This window comes from Lepisosteus platostomus, chromosome 6 (genome assembly GCF_059453375.1).
Source record: "Lepisosteus platostomus isolate fLepPlt1 chromosome 6, fLepPlt1.hap1, whole genome shotgun sequence".
Lineage (NCBI taxonomy): Eukaryota > Metazoa > Chordata > Actinopteri > Semionotiformes > Lepisosteidae > Lepisosteus > Lepisosteus platostomus.
The window spans coordinates 62,818,273-62,837,242 of NC_142616.1; the positions used below are offsets into that span (position 1 = coordinate 62,818,273).

General features: G+C 36.5%; 1 protein-coding gene across 2 annotated transcripts in view; it reads right to left on the minus strand.

Annotated features, from left to right (window-relative positions):
- The window catches only part of cenpp (centromere protein P), a 106,639-nt gene that overhangs the window by 1,590 nt on the left and 86,079 nt on the right, over positions 1 to 18,970 (minus strand). For both annotated transcript variants that reach the window (XM_088636802.1, XM_088636803.1), the window contains exons 7-8: positions 671 to 750; positions 90 to 181 (exon numbers count right to left, since the gene is read on the minus strand). In XM_088636802.1, the coding sequence (XP_088492928.1) occupies positions 90 to 181; positions 671 to 750 (172 nt within the window). The remainder of the gene's footprint in view (positions 1 to 89; positions 182 to 670; positions 751 to 18,970) is intronic.

Consider the following 18,970-nt stretch of genomic DNA (forward strand, 5'->3'; position numbering starts at 1 on the left):
AAGTACATAATGTGAAGTTAGAAACCCATAAACTGATTTATGGATAAAGATGAAATGCCATTTCAATCATGTAAAAGAATTTACCTTACCTTGTTCTGGCATTTTGGTCAAAAGATTTATCTTGGGAGTAACAACTCCTTCTTCGTTCACTTCAACAGTCCAAACAATATTTAACCTGCATCTGTTAAATAAGAGTCCTCAACAGGTTAGTTGAGGAAATAAACCTTTCCACTGATATTCAGGGCTGTCAAAATGTATTTTAAGCTATCTACACATAGAAAGTACTTGGACCAATTTAGGCATTTCATTTATGAAACTAAAAGTAATCGATAAGAACATGATTCAATTCACCAAGGTTAATCCATATTAACTGTAGGATAGATCCTTGTATGGCATGCCTATGGTAATTTAGCTCAAGGTTTTAATGCCGTACATTAAACCTACTTAGACTTGAGAAATGTTATAAACAGATGAAGTTCAGTACATGTTTTGTGCTAGTATAGCCAGGATCTGTTATTCAAAAATTATCTTGATAAACTAGAAAAATGGCCATCGCCATCACACATTTAGAATAACACTGTAACAGGGGAAAAAAGCTGACTGAAAATAACAGAAAAACTGGCATCGCACCTGCCTTTGGCAGAGTTTCAGAGAGAATGGCCATTCTTACCCTGGTAGTTTTGGATTCTCAATCGCCATTAGCTTGGATCTGCAGCCTTCAGGAAGACTGACCATACTGGGGTATTTATCCTGTCATTTGAAAACAAGAAAATGAATTTACAAGTTTGTTTTGAAGGAAGAAAGGTCCAACTGTTTTCTGTTTCAGGAAGGAGTCAAAGGTTGTCTTTGTTTGAAAGCATCCTCCCAGTGTACGTGCAGTGTAAGACCACTTCCATGGTAAAGGAGTCTAGGCTGGTCTTGACCGTGTGACTGTGCTCTGGCAGGGGTGTCGAGGGCCAGAATGCGAGAGAGTGATTTAAACTGCTGAAATGGTGCGCAAGAAAGGTTACTCTATCCGATTTTATTAAAGGAATGAGACTTAAGATGCATTTTTTACATCTATAAATGGCAATATACCTGTTAACCACATCACTGTATTAGTAAAATTATAAATCATACCATTGCTAATTAGCAGGGATTATTGATTAGAGATTTTTGTGTCACTTCTGCAGAAGGATAACATAACTTCTAGTTCACATAATGGCGAAAGAAAATAATGCCAACATTAAAAGAGGAAGTCCTAGAACAACTAACAGGCTTCTCTGTAAATTCTGTAGTTAAATGTCATTCGCATGAGCAAGCTTGCCTTGAATACCTCTGCATAAACGTTCTCCTAGTTTTATAAGAGAATAACCAAGTCCCCTGTAGAAAATGATTCCTGTATCAGTAGAAAGCTACACAAACACAGCCTTCATGTTTATAATTGTGTCTGTTCTACTGATTATAAGGTTAACACAAGTCAAGCACCAGAGTTTGACCACATTTTTGTTAGATTAAATTCTGCTTTCGCACTTGGAAAGGGAAATGTTTATATATTTAAATGTTTTTACACTGAATTCCAGTTTAAGAGCGACTATTCCTTACCCTTCCAAGTTTAGAAAACAAATGAATGGGAACAGTTTCTGCAGAATAGCGAACCATTATTTTAGAACTGCTCATAGGAAGAGCTCAAGAACAGTTTACAAAAACATGCTGTGCACATCATAAGACTTACCATTTAACAATGATAATACAGACTAATTACTTGGTCCGAGGACAAGGGGTTATGGTGCAAATTGGACATAAGCGGTTAGCTTTGGGATAAAAAAGTGATTCATCAGAGGAAGCCTGAAATCTTAACAAATCTTCACAAAATAGTTAAATCAGAAATTCTGTAAAGATTTAGTGAATGCAGCTTGCCAGGAGGAATGTATCCATCCATTTTCTGATTGCTTCTTTCAATGCAGGACTGTGGGAGAGACAAAGACTATACTAACAGGCAGTGGGCGCAAGGCAGGGTACACCCTGGATGGGACGCCAGTCCACCGCAGGACAGACACAAACACAGACAGGTACACACTCACACCAGGGCCAGTATTCCTAGAAACCAGTTAACCTTCCGGTGTGTCTTTGGAGCGTGGGAGGAAACCCATATGAACACAGGGAGAACATACAAACTCCACACAGATAGCAGGTCTGGAACTGAACCCAGGGCCCCAGTGCTGCAAGGCAGCCATGCTGGCCACTGTGCCACCCCACCAGGAGGGGTCCGGGGAAGGTTTCTATGTCAGGGTGAGGCTTGCATGGAGACACACACCAACACTATGTGCAGTACTTAAAATCACACACAAAAGTATAGTAAGGTGTGATTCAAATGCTCAGTGATGTCATTTTATGTACATGTATAAACGTTACACTCCTTAATGAATTGGAGAAACGGATCTCAGTGTCCTACAAATCCTTATAATCCTCTCTCCAAACTGCCTAGTCAGCAAGCAAGCTTGAAAAGGATGTAAAACCACAGTGTGTCAAAATCAAAATCAGAAGGATAAAAAAAGATGTTACACATAAAAGCCAAAAATGATGTTTAACAGCATCCAACAAGTTTGTCACTTTTTAAAAAGCATTCGCTCATCAGGGCTTCCTTCATCTCCTTTTATCCATTTGTTGGTTTATCAGAGATTTATAATTTTCTTTCTTTTCTGCTGATTATTTCTTTGCAATGTGTTAGGGTCTGTGGGCAAATCAAGAATACTGGCGCCATGATGGTCACCCCAGGAACATGTAGTGTGGGGAGACACAGACTGCCAAATGTCTCCCAGAAGTTTAAAACTTCCATTCTGACTTCCTGGCCAAGAATCGTAAATAAAACTTGTGGGAAGATTGTTGGTGGATTAGCTGGAATGCTCCAGAAAGCACTGAAACCAGTAACTAGGCAATATAAAATTAATTAAAATAATCCATCAGCCATGAGCTCCCATGTAAATTCTATCAGTGCTGGAGAGAACAATTCATTCATCATTGCAAATGAATAACACTTAAGAGCTTTTGTTGTACACTAAATCTACTAACCGTGCTCGTTAACATAAACCATAAAATTAACAGGAGCAATGAGAGACGGAAAAGACATGAGGCTGGATTATTTTTCGATTTTACAAATGCTGAGAACCAGAACTGCCTACAGAAATTGCAAAGAAATCATCCATCTCGCCTTCAGCTTGCTGTCTGGTAATTTGTATCGCTGGGATTTTTCTGTGCCATTTCAAAATTGAGCTACACTGACGTAAGGATTGATTATATCAGTTCCAGTACCAGCTGCAAGGGCTGTTGCCTATCAGCAATCTTAACCTGACTACTAAGACTTTCAGACATCTTCTGTGTAAAATTTCAGCCTTACTGGGAGAAAGCTTTTTGTATTTTGACAATCAGTCTATAAGCACAAAAAGGGGTTATTGGTATGAATGGAAAAATACATGAACATATAATATCTGTATTTAACAGGGTTTGACAGAAGTGGATTTTTTTTTCAGAAATGGACTGGGGAGTGGAAATACCAAATACCACTTTTACCAAGTTCCTTCCCACCCCTCGTTTAACACCTTGATCAATTACATCTAACAATGGACAACATCGTTTACATTTTTTGTTCACTAAACTAAAAAAAAAGGCTGCTACCAATTCTGCTTACTTTACAGAAACACATCCAATGTGGTTTGCTGTGTAAAATGGAAGTTGGTTGCCCAGAACATTTTTTCCCCTCAAAGGTTTTTGATCTCCATTTTATTTGTGGTTTCTGGAGTCTACCAAGTTCATTTTCTTTTAAAGTCTCATAAATAACCCAGTCAAATAGAACTGATACCTAGCACTGCTCACCTAACAGTGGGTGCCTGTGACTGGAACGTTAACAGTGTCTGGAAATGCAGTTAATAGGCACTGAGGCCTGCGTAGTGCTTCTTTCAACCCAAAGCCTGACAACAAAGTGATGCTTTTAATCAGCTGCAATTACAGAGCACACCTGATACCACTGAACACAACTTCAGTTTTCTTTTTTCTCATCAGTTTGGTTTTTTTTGCACAGCAACCCAGCCTGGAATCACAACCAGGGTCTGTCTGTCTTGACTCGCAGTGACGACCGCTGTATTCACATGGGGGAAAATAAGGACATCGCAAGACTGCAGAAACTGGCAGAGGGCTGCTGTACAACCAGGAATTCAAAAGCACTTCAGACAGTTGCAATCCCGTTCTCCAGCAAATCCCGAGCCATTCCTTGGGGAATCGGAGTTATAGTCTGCTAGTGATGTAACTCATTGTCTGGATCACAGGAGTGATCACCTTTCCCGAGTGAATCATTCAATAAGAATCCCCATGTCTGAAGGCTTTTTCTGTTACAGTTTTTATCCTGAGGAGAGAGGATACTTGGGAGAACTGTAAAAGACAGCACTCTAGGTCTTTACAGGAGGTTTGTGTTAGTGTTCCCAAGTGGAGGAAATCCCTCAAGAACCCCTGACAGATTGATGGACCTTTTATTTCATGAAACCACTGACCTTTAAGGCCTTTCTCTGTTCATGCTCACTTTGTTTCCTTTACGATACAGAAGAGCAACACAAGCTTTCTTAGTTCCAGATGTGATAAGGAATCTTCCTGCTGAAAAATCTATGACTAGGTTTTACTTTCCTCAGAATCAAACGAAAATCCTCACTCACACAGGCTTGAAAACTTCTCCAGAATAAAGAACATCAGCCCTTTGATTTAACCATTCAGAAAAATACAGCCCTTCAGGTCTAGGTCGTGGCAGAGTTCATTAGAACACCTGCTACCAGACCAAAATTATAGTCAGAGATTCCTAGTATTGAAGAAGGATCAAAAACAGCGCCAGGGTGTGTGACGCTATGCTAGCAGCTGAATCTTTCAGCCACTGTGTATTCAGGAATTGTTACAGGAGAGTACATGGGCAACAAAGGTAAGGTGTTCAGCTATCATAGCAGGAGATGGTGGCAAGTTAAGGAATCCAAATACCACAGCAGGATTCAAAGTGATTTCACTTTAGTGCAGTGTTTCGAAGCCCATGTCTGTACGCCTGTCATGTAACAGTGCTGCAGCCCCAAGCTTGCAGCTGCGGAGGAGAGCAGACACCTGCGTCTCATTGTTCTTACTGGTTTGCCAGCCAAGGACAATAAGCCACAGGTGTGCCAGCCCTCCTCTACAGCTGCAGCCCCTGGCAGCCACAGTCGGCCTTCGCTTCTAATTGCACAGCCCTGCCTGAACCTACCAAACACAGGATATTCAGGTGCAGCTTGAAAGCATTTCTTTACACAATATCTGAAGGAAGTCTTCAAGACCAGATGTACAGGAATGACAGAATTGATGCTGAACGGAAAACTACTAACATTTGGTTTTACAAATCGCACAGTTCATCTCTAAACCTGGCCACAGCTTTTCTTTTCAAGCATTATTATTCCAGAAAACTACAATCTATTCATGGAAGATGAAGCATGTTCTAAGAAAGTATTCAGCAATACTCGCATGTGGCTTTATCCTTAGCAAATAATCAAGGTGACCTATGCATCAGGAAAATGTGCTGTGTGGTTGTTTACAAAATAGTTTTTTTTTACTTCTCATTTAAAGAAGTAGAGCACCAGGAGTCATGCACAGGGAGTCAGTACCAAAGCTGGAAACTTCTTTGTACTTTCCTACTGACCTTTACACATTAATGCAGGTTTTTTAATTAAAGTTCCCTGTACATCATATGCAAAGCTGAAGGCTGTATTGTCTTCGTATAATGGATGTTCAGATTAAGTCACTAAAGGCATTTTTTATTTCCATCACATCATGGGACACACATACAGATGACTCTGCTCTTAATTTACCCCGCCATTCAGACTATTGCCACGAGCTGTTGTACCATTTTAAGTTAAAGCGGAGTTGTTTAAAATGAGTTTTTCAATGCTTATACCATTGCAAGTTAACAATACTATTTTTCTAGTTTTTGCCTAAGCAGCATAGAAGAAAACCAGATCTCACATTATCCAGTAGAAATAAATTTAGCACATTTTTCCATAGTCAATGTATTTCTTGGCAGAAGCAGGCTGTGGCTCGCAAGCCTATTTCCTAAATGAGATTCCACTGCCAGAATGTACCTGACCCCGACGCTCACTTCATAATGGAAGCGTTAAGTCTGCTTCAGAATTAGTCTGTAAATCCACAGATTATACACTAAAAATAAAACTACACAGAACCAAATGTCTTTTCAACACCTCTCAAAGACAGAAATAACTTAAACCTTGCACGATGTGATATTTTGTTATTTTGCATTGTTAAAGCTTGTATGTGCTAATTTCCCTTTGAAGGATAAGCAAACGCAGAACCCCATAATGTAATGCTGAAGTTACATCCACCTAATACTTTAAAAACTTGTGCCTAATGACTGTAGTTTTCAATGAACAATCATCTTCCTTTCCCTGAATACGTGTGTGCCTTAATTTCTGCTTTGTCCCAGCCTTTGGAATGGTGATTCTGTGTGGAAATGAAACATCACCTAGTCTCAGCTGTCCAAGTCAAATCTTAGATGGCAGCTTTCTGTCTCCCTAAAATCCTTTAAAATACTGAACAAAACTGTTCTTTCAGTAAACGTGGTAAATCTGATAGAGGTAAATGTGCCACCAGTAAAATAAAACAACCTGTGAAGCACTAATACTTATATTTACTCTGATGTACTAAAAAGCTAACAGCTTTTCCTGATATTTTGCAAAAAAAAGTTTCTAAGGGAGAAGAAATTACAGCTATGAACTTTTATTGTCAAACTTTTCCGTTTTGAAAAAGCATTACAATGCTTCATTAATTTCAATGAGGAAACAAAAAAAAAACATTCTCAGGCGAAAATGTCTTTAAAACCCTGACATCTGGAGTGATTTGCTTTTTTGGTAAAAGCATATTAAAATAAACAAGAAGTATCACGTTGAGTCCTGGATCGGAATCTGATTTTCAAGCTACAAAGTGAGCCCAGCAAAAAAAGTAAACATCCAAAATGGAAAACTACTCTCATGAAGATGGTATTCCATTCAGTGCACTGTGATAAAGCATGAGCACGAAAAGAGGGGAAACCACTAGGTTTTGGATCAAAACAATGGAATAATATACACTTAAGCCATAAATCATGTATAAATATACCTATCGTGTAAATATAGGAGGGTAAGTGGGTATGTAATGTGATTTATCTACCAGACATGCCACACAATTGTGGGATGAATGTTTTACTTTTCAGCTCTGGCTCCCTGCGCGTTCACACAGTTGTGTCACGGACTGACAAGGCTTTGGATGCCCTGGTAATAAGACGATGCTGGTTGGTTGCTGAGACATTCTTGCACTGCCACTTGAGCCTTAATTCCGTCACCGAGCCAGCGAAATGAGAATCTGAGAGAGCTCCTCGATCCACTGCAGCAAGGCCCTCGCTGGGTATGGGAGCACTTGGCTGTCTGTTGCCTCCAAGATATAAAAAGATTGCAAACGAGAGGTCACAGGGCTCACAATCAGTGTGCAATAAGAAACACCACTGATTCACACTGATGGATTTTTTTTTGCACACTGCTTGTGCTGAGTTTTATCTAAGATGGGTTGTATTTAACCTTGTTGCCATTATTGTGTGTTTAAGTTGTTGTTTCCTTAATGCCTTTGTATTGGAGCGTACAGTACATGCAAATAAGCATTATATTGCTCTTGTGCGTATGACAAATAAACCGAACTCTGAACTCTGCTTGCTAGTAGTTAATTGATCCAACAGTCTCGTCCAGCTGTTTCTTCAAAGAGGCTTGGACGTCAGCCTTGAAAAATAGCTGATTCCAGAGTTTCCTTCTTCCTTGTGGTAGCAGCCATGTGGATGCGAAGGAAGCTCTCAGATGCAGGAATTTGACTGGTGACAGTGAGGCTCGGCAATCAGCTCACTTCGTTTTACAAAAAGCGACACTAATAACCTTGAGGTGCTTGTGGATGCGCAAGGGGACAATCCTGCAGAATTACAATCTTCCCCACCACTGAATTCCATTTAATGGATGATTCTCCAATTCATTTGACTGTGGCAACTGTGCATGCATATGTAAATGTATTATACATGAACGTACTGAAGGACCTTATTCTGCATGTGTGTTATTGTTACCTCCCAATGCGAAGATAAGGCAGAACTGCAGTAATAGGACATGTTACCACTGCACGTAAAATATCACTTTACTACTGACTAAAGGGTATCCATTAGAGATTTATAGGACAGTACTTCCTCTTCTGTTACTACTGCCAAAACATATATCACCACCACTAGAAAAGGTTCTGTAATATAAACTAAATAATTTCCCTAAAAATATTACAAACTCAACAGATGCTCGACTCCTCAATGTAAGAGTGACCTGTGGAAAATAATTTACTTAGGTAATCAAGACAAAAAGGCTTGTTTTTAATTGTTCAGCTTTAAAAAAAAAACAACCTTTGGCCAAGTACAATTTATGTTAAAAAGTCAAAATGACTTCGCTCTGACTTTTTTTCTGGGGGAGGGAGAAATGTTTTGTCCCAAGACTTAAACTGGAACCATGTGATGTTCAAGAAATCACAGCTTCAAACAAACAAAAATGACTGGTGAAATAAATCACATCACAGCTGCTGCTGTGAATGGTACGCACGTATCATGTTCTAATAATATAATACTGAAACTAACACTATAATCAAGAAAGGCTTGTAATTTGTAACATACCTTATTTTGGAAATGTACTATTTATATTACAATGGGAGTACACATTATATTTGCCTACCAGTGCATTCATTATTCATAGAATACTTCATCCAAGATGGCTTTAGATGTATAAGCAAAATGAATAATAATGCACTGGGCCTACTAATTTAAAGCTGCTATATACAATCAAATATGTTTCCTGTTCCTTTATTTTATAAACATGTGTCTTCATTCAAAATGCTTGGCAAGAGAATAGATTTTTCCCATACATACAAAACTAATAATAGGGGAATTTACAATTTCTTTGTCTTTCATGCAATTTTGAAAGCAATAAAAGAAGGTACAGTTTTCATTCAATGCTTTGACAGTGACCTGTTACTCGTTACTCGTAACTTAACAAAGGAAGTGAACCGAGCTCTAAATCTCAGATGCCATTAAGAATTGACTTGGTGGCAGTTTTTGCTTGTGCTCAGTGACTTTTCATTAAACAAGTCAGAAGTAACATTGCCTCAGTTTTGATATTCTCATTAATGAAGGATTAAAGCTGATTGGGTACTTTGACGTAATGGATACTCCTGTCATGTTACTGCAGAGTTACAGGCTCATAAATATGTGAACTGTTGAAATAATACTCTGAGGTGTCATAATATCTTGATGTCTGGAAACATTTTTTTATGAGCACATATTTAGGCCTGGGCAAAAGATGAGGAGAAAACCGTACATACACAAGAATCCCTCAAATCCAAACAGACATAATAAATAAAATCAGATCTTTCACATATTTGTACAACATACAAGACAATGATATCATAGATTTTAACTGCAACGTAATCCTATCCGTTACCTTGACTAAACCATGCAGATTATTAGAGTGGATCAGGTAATTCATTTAAAAAAAAAACACTACACTGAAACTAAAGGATAGGATACAGAAATGGTGTTTGGCTCTTCATGGAATGATGAAAAAAGACTTCAATTTTACATTGATCTTAGATGTTTCTGATTTAGTTTGAAAGAAAGCCTGAAATGTATTAAATTTACATGTTGTATTGTGATAGCTTCATTCAGTGCAAGGGCCTCTTTCAAACAAACATTATACTAGGACTTAAAAGTACAGGATTAAAAAATGCACGCCACTCCCTAAGATACAAAACTTAAAACTATCTTGTTTTGGTTTATTTTTCTAGCAATTTATGCTTTCAAAGCCATGTATTTATGATTTGAAGGCTATATTTAATCCCATTATACCACATTTTTGTTGTGGTCAAACTATTTTCCTCTTGATCTGCACAGCAGTCTTTGCTGTAACATGGTTTTCATCTTCACTGGCTCGCTTCTAAATTCTATCTGACACTTAATAACGCTCATAACTGACATAAGCTAATTGTGAAATTGGTGAAAAAAACAACAATGCTGCAATAAACTATTAATTTAAAAAAGGCATAACCAATTTAGTTTGTTTACTGTACGCTCATTAATCTTTAGGAAACATCTGTGTAGTGTTAACTATGCTTTATATTCTGAGACTTCTGATACAAATTCCTTATTATTTATGTGCACAATACATAATTTGTTGCATAACATCTCACAGATTTCAATAAATGTTTAAAATGTTTACCACATCTTGTAGTTGGTAACCTGTGAGACAACAGTCTCACTGATTAAAAGATATCTTGCATATCTAAGGTCCACCAGAAAGCAACAGGCCAAGTTACAGCACTTAATTTTTTCGAGCACAGAGTAGTTTTTCTCAGTTAACAGACACCATATAGCTGTTAAAGTACACAGAAAATAAAGCATGAAATGTCACCGAATAGTGACATTTGTGTTAAATTAATATATAAATATACAGTGAAGCCTTACTAAGGTATATCCAAAGTAATTTAGGACAAAAATAAGGTTTGGCATTTTTTAGATTAAACTATAATCTGTGTGTCTGCAGTAAATGCCAGATACTGTACCTGACCATTATTTACCACTATACTTCAAATGTCTAGGCCATGAACAATAGGTCTCTGCATGACACAGCTTTCCTTTAAAGTGGTTATCAAGGTAGCAGACTATGTAGTTTGAGTTAAAGAACTATTTATCATTTTGTTCTAACTGCTGCTTTTTGTCTTCTGTGAGAGTTTACAATGTTGGGGCATTGTCAAAGGCCTCAGCTGCCCATTTTTTTTCTTTCAGTGTGAAATATTCTTTTTTCAAACCACAAATTGGTTTAACACAGATTATCTTATTGATGGACATCCAACATTTTATTAGTGCCTTTTGAATGTGGCCAGAAAAATCATAGCCAATCATAGCCAAGGGCAGTGGTAATCTTTCAAGCAAAATGAGAGCAAAATGAGATCAAATGGTATAATTTTACTTGCTGGTGAATAGGTATTCCTTACCCTTTATGGATTTAAACTGGTTTGACAAAAAAAAAACTTTGACATATATTTTAACAGGTTACAGGTATGCAAGACTCCCTACAGTTTTGAATAATAGTATTCTTTATCAATCAACATTCATTTTCAAGGTGTGACTCACCTCAATGTTCCATAACCAACCAAGAAGGATATGGAAAGAAAACAGAATGAACTGCTCATGTTATTTTAGCCAGGGTGAGTGCTTGAAACCTGTAAGATATATATAAATACTGTGATCTGATGTTTTGCTTGCAGGAAAATTTCCCGAATCAAGGATCTTCCTGACTTTTTATTTACAATTAATAGTTCAGTAGATACTATATTCATGTACAGATAATTCCCCCCCGAAGATGAATAAAGTACTTTGAATTGAATTAAATTGAACTGAATATTCAATAAAGTTTGAATAACTTCTCATTTTTTCTATATATCCATACATACCATGTTTGTGTTGGAACTATTGATATATTAGAACTTACTTGCTGACACCAAATACTGTAAACAAAAGAGGTCAAATATATGGCCGGAAACATACCAAGGAAAGATCTGAACATATAACCTCCGTGATCATGCATGGTACATGCATAATGTATATAGCATAATCAGCATGGTATTCTATATACAGTACAGTACAATTTCAATTTCAATTTTCTAAAAACAGGGCAACAGCAATCTTATGTTAATGAAATCTAGACAGTTGCCTCTCTTTTGAGTATAAACAATAACTTCTTTGGAAGCACGCACATCGCATGCCACAAAGCATCAGTGAACCTATCAGTGAAAGAAAAATACACTAAATATTTTGTCTTTTCAAATCTGTTACACTCAGTAAAACAACAGAACACCAATCAGTCTTCACATTTGAAATCACCGTTATGAATTCAAAATAAGAGTGTGCTGGGAAATAAATACATTCTGATTGGCAAGAATTCTAAATTTTCTCTTTCTGTATAAGCCTCACATTTTACAAATATATATAAAAGAAAAAAAACAGATCAAAAGAGTCTTAATTTTAAAAAGTCATATTTTTACAAGAGAAACTCCATAGTTTTTATATGCCTGGGCTAGCTATCCCTTTGACTGTGACTTCATTCTAAATCCACAGACCCTGAAGCAGTGAAGCAGCTGAAGACCAGACAGACCACTTGACAATATCTTCATTTGACAAGAGGGACTTTTTATGCGTGCAGTTCTTATAACGAATAACGAAAAGGTTGCCAAGACCTCTCCTGCCTACAGTTTCATGGCATTGTTCAAAGCTCACCTTAAAGCTGCACATTTCAACACGGAGAACAGCTGCTGAAGTCAACAAAGATCACCTCCACTTTTAACATTGTCACACATTAAGTTATCATTATTTTTATAGATCATTATTTTTTAATCCATTGCAGCAACAGATGCAAGGATTTCCCATAAAAAAAGCTATCTTAAAGAACTCAGGCCAGCTGTGCAGCTTCCAAAGCAGACTTAATTTAAAAAAGGTTTAACAACACACCAGCTCATCATACACCTGATTAAAGGCTACATCCATCACAGAAATCAATTCTATAGTAATTTGCTTGTCTATTTAAGCAAGAGCAATTAAGCCTTTAACTATTGGCCATTGTCATAGACAATACACAAAGATATCTAGATCGACAAACTGCTTACCTCTTTGCTCTACCAATACAATTAACTAGTTTTTCAAAAATTTTAATGACTAATATTGTGCATGCCAGCATTTCTTATATTTAGGTCTAAAGCAACAAGCAGCTGTGAATTCCAGGTTAATGAGTCATGTGAGTCAAAGTCAAATCCCTTTACTAGATAAGTGATCAAAGTCTGTATTGTGCCTAAAGCAAGTCATTGCACACTGTATAGGAAGCGAACAATGATTTTGTTACACCTATTCATTATAATCACCAGTCTGGAATTCCATAATGCTGATTTTAATTACTTGCTTTGATTACATTGAGCTGTTTTGCTTAAAACTACTGAGGGTATTATTTCTAAAATCTCCTCTTAGGCAACAGTGTCAAGACACCTTTTCTCAAAAGATGAACCGTTTTATTGTCTTTGTAAACATTCTCAGTCATAGCTTAAACCAGCATGTGCTTGTTTCTTTCGTGTTTTGTTTGGATGACAATGTCTTTTGAATAACCTGTTTCTGGGGAACCATTCCAGATTATCTGGGGCTGGGTTCCAGAGTCTTCATTCAAAGAATGGCCAGGAATCAGGTGCAGAAATAACTTTTAATAAGGTGACATGATGGCATCTAAGAGCCAATTGTGAGCTTAAAGAGGATACTGAAATTGATCAATGCAAAGGTCAACACTGCACCACTCTTTAAGTCCAGACATGCTGCTGTCTAAATAAAATATTTGAAGATGAGACAGGTCATTAAAAGAAAAATATTTATTTTGCGCTAATGGCATTCTTCGTGACTTGTAATTAACCCCCTGCATGACTGGACAACAGAATTCTCGTTTTAATATTCAGCAGCAGTCAACAATATATTTGCTCAAAATCAGTAAATTATTCATCAGATGCACCTAATCCAATGTTGCAATATACTGGCATTTTAAAACGACATATTCACAACAATCCACACCGTGCAGCAGAGATAATCCAAACAAATCCCACTGAAATTGTTTCTTTCTCTCATTTTCACTACTGTGTAACAAAAAATCATTTTCTTCTCATTCCTGCGTGTTATCAGAGTAGATACTCAACATTTAAAAACTCAAACTGCTGCTTTCGTACTGTATATAAACACTCCAATATAAAGAAAAGAGGTGACTTCTCTTTACATTACTCTCAGAAACAGGTTGAATAATGTTTTTAGAAAATCACATACTTAGTCCTCATTGTTTAAAGCATTTCCGTGAGGCACACTACGTTATGTCCAAATTTGACAATTTTACAATCATGGGGGCGAAACATGAACAGTGAGGAGTTAAAGATCATGACTGGAACACGAAAGAGGAACAAGTTCAGACATACAGCCTGTGCACAAAGTCTGTCTAGAAATCTGGCACTCACATTGCCTTACTTTATCAAAGACCTCATTTCTTAAAGAGACTGAAATTTAATGTAAAGGGATGTAAAGCCATTAACTCTGAAATTTTAAGTTTCCTATTGCAATATATCAAAGTTGTTTTCATATAACAATATGTATGAAACGATTTTGAAGAATCAACTGATTATTATTAGTATTTTGCTGAATCCAGCAAATGTTTTTACACATTAAAAATATATCTAATGAGATTTGAACTTACGACCTTAGTGTCAAATATTATTATTAGTAATATCAGAAGTTTGAGTTTCATGTTATGTTATGGTAGTTCCAGATTTACCGTTTGCATTATCAGATGCTGAAATCAGCAAATTCTTATGGAAATACTATCTCCTACAAAGACACAACTGTTGGGTGTATTCCAAAATAATGTCATTAACAGCATTTTATAAGTAATCCTGCTGCGTTTTGCTTCCTTCAGGCAACATGCCTTTTCAATTAATTAAGTTTCATCAGTCCAACTGAGGCCACATTTACGGAGCTTAAATGCCATAAAAGGAGAAATTTATATCCTATATTTTTTATAACTTCATTCCTTCACTGGTTGAAAACCTTATTAAAGGTTCTTTGCTTAACTCTTTTATTTTGCTTGTGCATTCACTGCTATTCACTGCTAAATAACACTGTTATTTGACATGTAAAATACAACAGAGTGGCAAACACCAGTCAAAACATTTTCTGAAAAGACTTGTTTTCAGGAAGTATACAGGGGAAGATAATTATTGTTGCACAATGTCTGAACATATATATATTGTACTTGGTGCTACAGTACGTGTTCAGGCATATGCATTGTCAAAATATTTCCTTTTGTTTGCTTTGACAGTTTTTTCAGAAACTTCATTTGCAGAATCATCCTAAGCAGACAAAAGAAAAAATACATGGTCTAGCAGAACAACTCTGTATAAGAGCTATGAAAAGAAATGACAGGATAATGTACCATATATAATGTAGGTCTTTAACCATAACACTGACATTTATTCCTCTATACACATTTCTGAATTGAAGACTACGTCTCTCTTCCTGATAATTGTTTATGAAAGCCCTCATGTTATTTCCTGTGCATGAATAAGACGTGCAGCAGAAAGAGAAATTGTTCCCTGCTGCCTTTGTATTTCAAAAGACTGCTGCTTGTTAAGGCACATCTTATATTTTTATACATAAAGCCTGATTCTATTAATTGACAATAATTGCCTTTGCAGAAACCACACTATCTCAGCCCATTTTCAGCACAATGAAGAACACTCAAACCTTTAATCAAAAGATGAAAGCAGAATAACAGTTCCTGCTTGCAAATCTTTCGAAATTCTGTCATGGGTTTTTCCCTGTCACAGAGTAATCAGATGTAAACCACATGTGTTTAGGTCTTCTGGTGATCAATTTGCAATGAAGAAAATATTTTGGACCCTTCCTGATCCGTCTGAATACCTCTGGAATACAGCTGTGAGAAAATGAAACATCTGTCAGGATAGTTTAGACGTCATAAGGTCAAAAATATGTCTACATGATTACCTTGTTCAGTTATCCTAGCAAATTTCTCCTTCAGAATATAAGACCCATGGAAATTGTACAAGTTTGGGTGAATGCTATGAGTTGCACTATGCTTGTTCTTTTATTAGTTACCTATTCATCTCATCGTGGCTTTTAATGAGTAATCCTAACAACTCAAGTTTTACAGTGTTAAGCAGAAGATGATGATGATTATAATAGAGAACTACACTCTTTGGCTACAAGGCCTCATACAGAAACAGATGCCCATCAATGCATTTAACTGCTTTCAAAGACAAGCACAATAAGCGTATGATCAGTACTTTACTGCTCCTTTCTATGACAGTACTGTAAGATGTGATATTAACAGCTGTACAGTGAACACTAGAATCCACACTTGTGGTCTTAGATGTGTCTGGAAGATATAAAAAGTGTCTAGGAATGCCTACCGATGACAATGATTAAGTAGCCTGAGAATGAATTTACAAAAGTCCTGCCCTCAATATGTCAACAGTCTGTTAATGACTGTTTTTCGATTGTGGAGAAAAGCAGGTGCATTACAGGCAAAGAAAATGGAAAGCTAAAAATTATACACATTACTTAAATCTCACAATGCAACATTTCTTTCAATAACCAATATAGCTCTCAGTTTTAACCTAATACACGTGAAAGCTATCTGGTAAAACTAGGCATTATCTAAACTAAAAACACAGACTTCATGAATAAATGTATTCCTTGAACTAATTTTTCCAAAAGGTTAGGCACACTTAGATTCAGTACTTAGCTTGGAAAAAAACAAAAGAGTTGTTTAGTTCATAAACACAAACTGGGTGGTATTTTAATGAAGCCTGGATGTCAGTCAAAAAAACTGTTTGCGTACTATACATAAAAAAGCAGAGAAATGCTGACAAGGCAGGGAGGACGTCAATTCTGAACAATTCTGTAACTCAATAAATTTGAACTGTTTACTTCTGTTGATACTCCCAGTTACTAGCAACAGTTTTGTCATAAAACGTGCTTAAAATATCCATCAAAGCCAAAACTATAAGGAAGAAAGCATGGAAATAAATGTTAACAGATTTTTAAAGAGTACAATACTGATTATTAGAAAAAGTTTATTTTTCTTCCTTTTTATTTCCTCTGGACAGTCATAAGCCTAATCGATTTGAATACAATAGAAGAATTTGGGGACACAATTCCAACTTAAAAGGAAGTGTATTCAGACCCATGAACAGAAGGATCTATTTTTTATACTTTTATTTCACTAGGAAAGTGAACGGGGATTGAATGCTCGATTACAATGATGACCAGGTGATACATTCATGAATCAGGGCATTCACTGGTGTAGTCTGTATCTTGTTCAAGAGTTTAACAGCAGCCTCTCACCTAGATAGAGCCCTAACTACTACTTTTAAAGTGTGGTGAGTATCTGGATACTCACGTTGTTGAAGCTGATTACCAAGGACACTTTAAAAGTAGTGGGTAGAGGTGTACTAGTGACTCCAGACCAAGGGGATCATGGGCTCAAATCCCAGGTGAGAGGATGCTACGGTACTGAATTTGTATTCAAACACAAGTGACAAACAGTTTATTCAGAAAATAATTAGTGTTATAGCTAAATTGTATTTTAAAAAAGTCTTAATAAAGTGAGATGCATTACATTCTGATAAACTGTGGTGCACTTTAAACATTCTATTTAAATGTAGTTAAAGTACACCATCTAATATGGTATTGTCATTCCAGAAAACTCATATCTAATAACCACGTTTACAGTGTGCAGGAACAGGAGCCCATGTAACACAGTGAGGACTGTGATAGCCCAGTACCTATGTACTGACGTAAACAGATTAAAATTCTGTTCTCATGATTGAACAACCTTGACAAACAGAAAGAGTACTTAATGGGATACATACAGTAAACTGTTTCCATATTTCCAACATTCCCAAACAGTAAATTTTCCCGAGAATGAACGAGTGTGGCAAGTTGCTGGAAAAAATTAAAAAATAATAATAATAACCCAGAAAAAAAAAACACTTCAAATTTGAAGTAAAAACTCTGAAGGCTTAAATTAATAGCATGAACACGTTTCAGTTCATTGAAACGCAAAGACTGCATGAGATGATCTAATACTTCAAAAAGAAAAAAATGAAAAGCTGTCTAATAATAATTACAGAAATAATTTTCCACACTAGTATAACTAATCTAAAACTGCAATTTTGCCAGCATGTGGAAATTTAAAAAATATGGTACTGAGTACATAAATGTGGCACTGAGATAGACTTCTCCACTCTACCATAAGCGGTTAGTTCCATGTTAAAAAGTAAAAAATAGACAAAACTCAATGTTCTGACTGTGGAGATTTCTTCAAGTGAGGGAAGAAGACTGCAAAGCTGTTTTTTTCTTCCTCTTCTTTTCTACTTATCAGCGTGGACATCACCTCTCAGCTCACATGCAGACTTAGCTCCCTCCTCTGACCTGTTCTTCCTCATGCCTAACACCTGGCCGAACAGTAGTCTAAAGAAAATCACGAAAGGCTGCAAAGGGTGTTCGACCCATACTGCTCATTTGATAGCTTAGTAGTTAAGTGAATTTAAAATGTTATCCATCCATCTGTTAAAACACCCCCAAGTTCTTTTATAAGAACTCCTGTTGGAAGAGCAGGAATGTTTATCATCTGGAAATGTTAGTCTTACTCATACAATAGTCTTCTACCGGGCTGAATGATTTGAGAAAGGGAAATCTCTTGTTTGTCTGGCCGATCGCACACGCACACATACAAGCCAGTAATACAAGCCAGTTTTAAACCATCTTCAAAATTTGAAAAGAATTACTCTGTGGATATTTTCCCCACACAACAGAACAACAGAAGGGTATTGAAGAAAGCTCATTATATTTAGACATGGTTTTGTCCCAAAGATTTGTAAAGTTTCTTCAGTTGTAAAAAACAAAAACAAACCACAAATGGTTTATGCAATTTTTCTGTGATATATCATTAGATGAAATGACTCTCTCAACTGAAAAACAACCTTAATCTAAAACATGAAAAGCTGAAGGAAACCACGAATATCTATTAATGATTAAGCATTCGTTTAAAACACGGAATTGGTTGGGCATTTGAGAAAAGGGCAATTCAAAATCTGGCTTTTTATTCTTTTTATTTTCAATAAACACTCCACATTTGACCTGGCTTGCTTTGATTCATTTTTTTTCTTGAAGGCTGTGAACTTTGATGATGTGAAATGGTACAAGTTGAAAAGTGAATCACACCAATGGCCCTTCAGTGATCTCTCATGTTTATAATTAGTGTTTGTGTTTATGAAAACAACA